The sequence below is a fragment of the Gobio gobio genome (assembly GCF_949357685.1).
Source record: "Gobio gobio genome assembly, chromosome: 6".
In the NCBI taxonomy this organism is placed as follows: Eukaryota; Metazoa; Chordata; class Actinopteri; order Cypriniformes; family Gobionidae; genus Gobio; species Gobio gobio.
The window spans coordinates 26,418,690-26,427,471 of NC_137102.1; the positions used below are offsets into that span (position 1 = coordinate 26,418,690).

The 8,782-nt window shown below is 35.1% G+C and overlaps 1 protein-coding gene across 1 annotated transcript in view; it reads right to left on the reverse strand.

Moving 5' to 3' along the window:
- Nucleotides 1–8,564, reverse strand: part of mkxb (mohawk homeobox b) — a 29,094-nt gene extending 20,530 nt beyond the window's left edge. The window contains exons 1-4 of the mRNA XM_079818442.1: nucleotides 8,481–8,564; nucleotides 7,951–8,233; nucleotides 6,461–6,608; nucleotides 1,089–1,242 (exon numbers count right to left, since the gene is read on the reverse strand). Of these exons, the coding sequence (XP_079674568.1) occupies nucleotides 1,089–1,242; nucleotides 6,461–6,608; nucleotides 7,951–8,144 (496 nt within the window). The 5' untranslated portion in view covers nucleotides 8,145–8,233; nucleotides 8,481–8,564. The remainder of the gene's footprint in view (nucleotides 1–1,088; nucleotides 1,243–6,460; nucleotides 6,609–7,950; nucleotides 8,234–8,480) is intronic.
- Between the last annotated feature and the right edge of the window lie 218 nt (nucleotides 8,565–8,782).

Consider the following 8,782-nt stretch of genomic DNA (forward strand, 5'->3'; position numbering starts at 1 on the left):
TGGACGTTGAGTGCACTCGTTCAATCCCACAATGCACCGCGATAACGAGTGTACAACTGATGTATGCTCAACGGCTAGAGAATACCCATAATGCACTATGAGAGTCGCGTGCTGAATGAATTCCCGGGTCTCGCCAGGAGATGGCGCCCACAGCTGAATCATCCATCCATCAATTTTCCAAACTACACTGATCCAGCGTAATATCATACAAGTATAAATTCCTTTTTCATTGATTATTAAATTGTTTAATTACAGTTTATACATGCTAGTTTTAGGCAGAGTTCAAGATAAATCTTTTCATCACTAATGGAGCTGCCAGTTTGCTATGTTTCAAATAATTATTAAATAGTTAATAACAACAAGCACAAACTATGCAAAAGTGCCCTTCCGGTGCACTCAGTGTCTGATTTCACTCAATCGTTTTCATTGACTCCTTCAAGTGGACAATATTAGTGGAGTAATTTAGGGAATAGTAAATTAAGGTGTAGGGGCGATTTTGGATGCAGCACTGGTGTTTTAATCCATTTCTTTTGTCCATTTTCGACCTACTTCTGTCCTGATTTCACAGAGGGGAGGGTCTATGGGAGGGTAAATGTTTGCTTTCCAGATCTTTCGATCTAATGGATGAAATAAGCTCACGCAAATTACATATGAACGCGAGTAGAGACAACGAAAAGACATACGGAGAGCAGCAGCTTTCATTTCTGCTCTGACAGCCACAAGATATCGCCAAACGCGGCAAGTGTGTGTTAGAAATCAGGAATGATGAGAGAACATTGTGCTTATTACGTTTTTCAAACCAAACATGAATCTCCAGCCAACTAAGTTTAAATCCTGTCTGGCTAGTGCGCGTCCCATAATGTTTACGCATTAGGTCAGTAGGCGGAGAATTGGCATCTTTTGCGGCTATTTTTGTACACTACGAAAGTAATTGTTTTTCGACTCAAAACCTTTTAGACCCCGTTTACACCTGTATTTAGCATCGTCCTCTTGTGATCCGATCAACCAAAACGCACAGTTCCTGCATTTTGTCAGAATACATCAAAATATGTCTGTAGAATAGGTAAATCTCATACATCCACCCGTACCGTCTGATGTTGTGTCATCACTGCTAATGCTTAATCTCTCAGCGTTGCCTTGTACATATTTGTTGTACAGTTTTATACGTAGAGCCCAGCTCAAGTCAGGCTGTCGAACTGTGTTCTTGAGCCTACGCCTCGCATTCGCAAACCAATTTGAAACCTGAAAAATACAAATGCATAATTGTTAAATCAGGAACACCTTTTGGTTTATCTTGCTTGCAATGTCATGTGCAATGTTCCAATTAATGGTTAAACAATTATGCAATACTCACCCTAGTGAAAAAAACCTATAACAAAATGAATTTAAAATGCATTTATTTCATATTAAGTATACTACAAATCCATGAACATATTTACTGACAACGCTTGAGACTTACTCATATAAATATTATAATTAAAGGGGCTATATGCAACTTTTTCCCCAAAATAAACGTAACAATAGCCTTTTTATTTTACCATTTATGACTCAAACATCTCCTGATGAGCATACTGACACCTTGTCCGCTCACAGTGGGTGCACCTATAAGCCTGTATCCTATTTTTCCTATTTTCTGGCGGGTCGTCTTTTCCCGCGCTGTCTGCGGATGTGACGTCACCACCGCTGCGAGAGCGAGCAGAAAATGAGAGCAGTTCTGTTTTTTGGCCACAGGTGTCAGTCGCGAGTTTAAATTTCAGAAAAACGCATATAGCCCCTTTAAACTTTCTTTGACATACTTTATTACACAATGCACATTTCTTAATATTAAACTTAAAATGTGTTTTAATATCACTATTAGTAAGGATAGTATGATCTCTGTATAATATCAGTATCAGTTAAATGCAAGATATTTAAAATGTACCTAAAGTATACTAAAATTGAGATGTATACATCATCTGAAAGCTGAATAAATAAGGTTTCCATTGATGTGTGGCTTGATGGGACATTATTTATGGCCGAGATACAACTATTTGAAAATCTGGAATCTGAGGGTGCTAAAAGATCGAAATATTGAGAAAATTGCTTTAGCAAGGCATATTACTACTAATAATACATTTTTTATATATTTACTGTAGGAAATTTACGATATTTACTTAATATCCTAATGATTTTTGGCATAAAAGAAAATGGATAATTTGGCCCCATACAATGTATTGTTGGCTATTGCCACAAATATAGCCGACTTATGACTAGTTTATGACTAGGGGTCACGAGCACACTGATGCAAATTTAAAATAGTGTTTCAGCAGCAGAAAAAAGGTTGCGGGCAATATGTATAAAGCAGCTAGGTATTATCTGCATAACTATTATTCAAGCAACCCATCTGGCCTGCCTAAGTTGTAGAAATGTATTGCATCTAGTTACTCTGTAAATACAATGTGTGTAGTAATGGTGACATTGTCAGGAATTTTTTTTTCTATGGTAAAAAGTTACCATAGATGCAATTGCAATTGCAAATACTGTATCTTGGACTATAAAATTATTTATTGTGCTGTTTGTCACACAAACCTGCCCTCCCTGAGCTGCTTTACTGTGCCATAAGTATATTGGACCAATAGTTTAAACATTTAAGATCATCAATGAAAAACGTATGTGACCCTGAAGGATACAAGAGTCAGGTATTTAGATTAGACTGATCTGCTCTGCAGTATCAAAACCCCCGCTCTTCACGAGAGGATTCTGTTTATGTGTAATATAACTCAATCAAAAGAGATTTCTGTAGACCTCGGAAAGAGACCTGTTGAAGTTCATAAGACTGGAAGGGTTACATAAGAATTTCCAGACTTGGCCCTCCATCCATACATAATCAGAAGATGGTTTACAAATGGAAGAAATTCAGCATGATTGTTACTCCTATGAGTGAGCTAAAGCAGACTACTAGTGCACTTGATAATGTGTGTGAATTTACCACTAGAGAAACACTAAAGACGAGAGGAAACCACTAATGTGCCTGTTTCACAACTGTTCAAGAACATTCCACAGCACTACTGGAACAATGGTTCATGAACAGATATAGATAAAGTTTTTAAAAATGGTTAGTTTTACAGAGCCGGGGCATGCCAACATCAAAACTTCATCCCAGTTGTGAAAAATTATGGTGGGAATATAACGTTGTGGGGGCTGTTTGATGCCTCTGGGCTTGGACGGTTTACAATCAGGACTAATGAATTCCAAGTTGTACCAAGAAATCCTGCAGCAGAATATCAACACATCTGTCTGTTATCTAAAACTTGAAAGAGGATGGTTCCTGCAACACAACACTGACCCAAAACACAGAAGCGAACAACAATAGAGAAAGAATTTAGAATTTATAGCAGCCAAGTCAGAGTCATTGAAATTCTGGAGCGAATCAACAGATCCTTCAAGTAAGAGATTATTAAAATACAAAATATAAATCAAAATAATACATTTGGGCAAGGGGTTGATATGGCCATGCCTGCAAGATATTTAATATAGGGTTTATGTACTTTTTCCATTCATGCTACTGTTTAGACCAGCTGTTTTTGCCTAGATTTGATATTAAACATTGAGTGATAATCATATAAAATTAAGCAAAATCTGTTCATACATTTTTCTTAAATAACCAAGAATTGCACATGCCCTACTATCTGCACAATTGTTAGAATTACATATTCTCTGTTTAATAAATTAGGTCTAAGCACTGTTTAATAAATTACAGTTATTGTAAATTAAAGTTAGTTATTTTCAAAATAACAGCAGATGAGCAATAATATTTGTATTAGTATATTTAATTAGTAGTATTATTAGTTAATACTTCTATTAGTATTAAAAAGTGGTAGATGAATTTGCACAAAAGAACTGTCGTAGAGTTTGATTGGCTGTGTGGCATTTAAAGTCACCATAAATTCAAAATCAACCATTCTTTTTTTGGAAAATTGCAGTATTTATTATAAATTATAAATGATTTATCCATGCATGTCATTACTTTTTTTTTTTAATTCATGTGTCCTAATAAATTTTAATCAAAATCCCGCTTTTCTTTTCTCTGATGCGTGAGGGCGGGGCAACCTATCACTCACATGAGATCGACCAATACAAAACCACAACCATCCAATGATCCAATCCATTCCCCATGGACAAAATCAAGTCCCGCCCTACATTTTTTTGTAGTTCGAGAAGCCGTGTCTCTCAGATATTCGTCCCAAAATGGAAGAAAATGCTTTTGCAACTTCTGCTTCATGTCGAATACAAAAGAAATACAAAAGATATAGGAAGTGTTTTCTCATCCCATTGTATTTTTTAATTCTAACTATGCACTTTATGCTTATTATATTATACAGGCAGGTGCAAGTTATTTTTTGCATTAACATTTTATTTCAGAACAGATCTGCTACCCATTTTTTGGTTGTAATCCTCCAGTGGCTTTAAATCAATACCATTGTACATTGTTGTGTATGTTGTTTGTTAAAAATGTATTGATAGGACTAATAAGATCAGACCATTTTTCACATCTGTACTTCTACATTCTGTATATCCCTGCTTTATATCATATTATACAGGGTTTGACATTAACTTTTTTGTTCACCAGCCACTATAGCTAGTGGTTTTCCAAAGTTACTAGCCACTCAGCATTTTCACTGAGCACAATTTAGACATTGATACCATTGGGAAAAACTGCCATACAGATATTTTGTTAACACTTTACAATAAGGTTCGTTAGTTAATATTAGTTAACTACATTAGTTAACACAAACTAATAATGAACTGCACTTATAAAGCATTTGTTTATCTTTGTCAACGTTAATTTCGACATTTACTAATGCATCATTACAATCTTGTTAACATTAGTAAATGCACTGTGAACTAACATGAACAAACCATGAACAGCTGTATGTTTATTAACTAACGTTATCAAAGATTAGCTAATGCTGAACAGAGGTGTTGTTCATAGTTCATATTAACTAATGTTAACTAATATAACCTTAATGTAAAGCGTTACCAATATTTTTTATATTATCTCATAATTTGGCATAATTGCTGTCACATTAAGACCTGAAGCACGGATCCATTATACACTATACTGTTACAAATGCGTTTTCTTTCTCAATCGCTTACGTTCACTTAAAACATAACTGACTGTGTTCATCTGAATACTTGCAGAAAGCAGCATTTTGACATTATTTTGTGTGTATGTGACAGTTTAAGCACAATAAGCAGCGAAAAAGAATTCAATTTAGTACTGAGAGGCAGATTCATGTGCAGGAATGAGTAAAATTATGTACAATACATGCAATCCCACATCAAAATTCAAGCCTTGTAACAGCAACAATATTCATCTGGAGCAAATTAAACGAGTAAGTGAGGGGATGCGGGTTAATGTGTCAACTCACTGGTGGAGAGATGAGAGAGCGAGAAAGAGCAGCTGGTATTATGTATCTATTCTGTGAAAAAAAAATAGTACTAGAAGCGTTTCGGTAACACTTTACAATACGGGTGCACGAATATGCATTAATTCATGCTTAACTAATGCACAGATAATCATGAGTTAATGTATGACTGATGAAGAACTAAACTATTTATTAATGATTATTGCATCTTCAGCAACTAATTAAGATTCTACACGATTAATAAATCATTCAATTGTTATTAGTTAAATGTTTCATATTGTATTAATTCCCTAATAACATATTATATGAACTAATAGTATACATTCATATGTTAATTACCACAATGGTTGAAGCAATGCATTTCAACTTCCAGTTGTCTGATTTAATTAATCATTAGCTAACGATTTGCAAAGTTATCATTATGTTATGACTTTACTTGTTGAGGCACATGACTATTAACTAATTCAAAATGAATTCAAAAGCCATAACCACAATGACATATTACTTAACAATTAGTTAATAGTCATGTGCCTCAACAAGTAAAGTCATAGCATAATGAAACCTTTGCAAATCATTAGCTAATGATTAATTAAAGTAGACAACTGGAAGTTGAAATGCATGGCTTTGACCCATTGTGGTAATTAATGCATTAATTTACATTATTAGTTAATATAATATGTTATTAGGGAATTAATACATGATGTCATATTTAATTAATATAAATTAATATATTACTTAATCTATTATTAATCATATAGAATGTTCATTAGTTGCTGATGCAGTAATCATTAGTAAAGGGTTTAGTTCTTCATAAGTCATACATTAACTCATGATTATCTGTGCATTAGTTAAGCATGAATTAATGCATATTAGTGCACCCGTATTGTAAAGTGTTACCAGCATTTCAGATATTTCAGTATCGATATTGAAAAATCTCTATTCTGGACAAGACTACATTGCACTTAGTTTATTATTTCTATATATTCGGATATCGGATATAAATAAACCTGATCAAGTATCAGTCTTATTCAGAGTGCTTGTTTTGACCTCACCTGGACCAGAGTCATGTGGGAGCCAAGAGCCAGCAGTATCTTCTCAGTTTTGGTGGGGTAAGGATTGTCCCTGTGCTTATAGAGCCACTGCTTCAGCGGTCGAGCCATATCCTGCAGGGCCTGACGTTTGTGCCGCACCTTCCCTCCACTGCTCAAGAAAAACAACACAGAAAGGCAAAGATGCTGTTTTATATTCCAGATTGGCAAAGAGCTCAAAAGTAAAAGTTTAAGGCAAAGTCAATGGAGCATACAATTAATAATATTACACATATATGTTAATTTCTTAGAAGCCAATATTGTTATCTGTAACCATCTGTTCTGCTATTTCACAGCAGATTCAGGGTATATACATCATTAGTCATCTTTACCGCAAATCTCTTAAAAAGATCCGAGCTGTTTGTTTAACTCAACAAATAATTTATCGCTTAACAAATCATTTTTCCCCTCAATTACTTTGCTGATTTTATAATGATTCTTTGTAATCTTACAAAAATTACTTTTAATTGGAGATACAGTTGCTTTTTGAGCCTTTAGTTTTGACAAACCGTCAACAAAGCATCCATACCACTCACCACACTATGTTAACACAAATTATTGCGCTGTCAGTGCAACAGTACGTTTTACATGACTGCCAATAGACACCAATGATAATGTAAACAAAGTGCAGAGCATTGCAGATTAAAGTAATGAACCATTTGAAAGAAAATAGTTGATGTTCAATTAGATGATGTAGATATCCAGAACGGGGACAATCAGCAGATGTCACTGTGGAGTGAACCAAGTAACATCCCTATCTCTACCTAATATAGCCTGACTGGTCATAATACTATGTAAAAGACAGTATGTACTGTATGAGTTTGAGGAGCACATCTCTGTTATTTTTCCTTGTGATAAATATCAGTTACACTTTATTTTAAGGTCTCATTGTTACAGTGTAATTATACATTTAAGTACCGTGTAATATTAATTAACTACATGTACTTAGGGTTAGGGTAGGATTAGGGTTTGGTGGATGATTCGTTGCAAGTAATTAAGCATAATTTAAGCTACTGTTATTATGGCAAGTACATGTAACATATGTAACAAGGACACTGTAAAATAAAGTGTTAGGCTACTGAAATATCTCACTTCCAGTGAGTGTGTGTAGGCTATATTGTACTGCTTCCTACGTGAAGGAAAACATGCTATAGCTATTCAAACTACCACCTATAGTACAAATATTCAATAATCGTCATAATAATCGCCAGTTGAACAAAACTGGTTTGTTACACTTGCAATAACAATGAAGTTTTTCCACAGTTTTTTTTTTATTTTTATATGAAAAGTATAAATAAACATGAACTGTTCACGAATATTTAGCCTACTTATGCATAGCCTAGGTGGTGGAAATGAAAAAGAAGCGTCAAAGTAGCTACGCTACAGTGAATCACATTCAGTCACATTTAGGCTGTTTATTTCATGCATTTTAATTAAATGGAGCACATACATACCCATTTCTTCTGTGTTTGAGAGCTTCGGTGCCATCCATCACTTTGTGGCTTGTCAATAAATCTGAATGTTGTCCATCAATCACCTCTAAATAGCTCCTACTGGTTCTCTCCACATTCTGCTTGGTCTCCTCAAAACGCAGCCGATCAAACTTACTGAAGACTGCCGTGTTCATCGCTGCTCGCGCTGCATTCATGAAGTGCCATGTGCCAAGTGACAATGTAGCTCCAAAGACTTTCCAGGAAATGTTCCTTATACCGTTATAATGCCGCTGAAATGTTTATCCTGATTAAAAAAACAAACAAACAAACAAACAAACAAACAAACATATATTTAGGTTGTAGGATGATTACGTTTTAATTGTGCACATTCAATATAATTAACTTAATCAATAATATGCTACAATAGGTAAATAAATCAATTTAGATCAAATTATTTTAAGTGTAAAAAGTAACTTGGACCGCTCACTTAGCCTAAATATTATATGAACACATTAGCAACTGTAACTGCTTAAAATGTTAAAAGCACTCACAAGTTATCCTGTTAGTCGCTAAACTCCAGCGACACTATAATTTCAGTGTCTTCCATCCCATCTGCTGATATTCAACTGCACTGTGCTCAGCAGCAACTGCAGCTCTCCACTATATCAGCCCAACACTAGAGGGTTTCATTCACACCACGGAACATGAATATAGCGCGAATATCATCTTTCTCAAAGAGTCAGGGGATTCGATCGCGTCCGAGCAGCTACTGTGTGTCTGGCTGTAAGCGGGACTGGATGGACCGACCCAGCCTCTTTATTCTACGGATAACATTTTATAGGTGCGTTGGCGA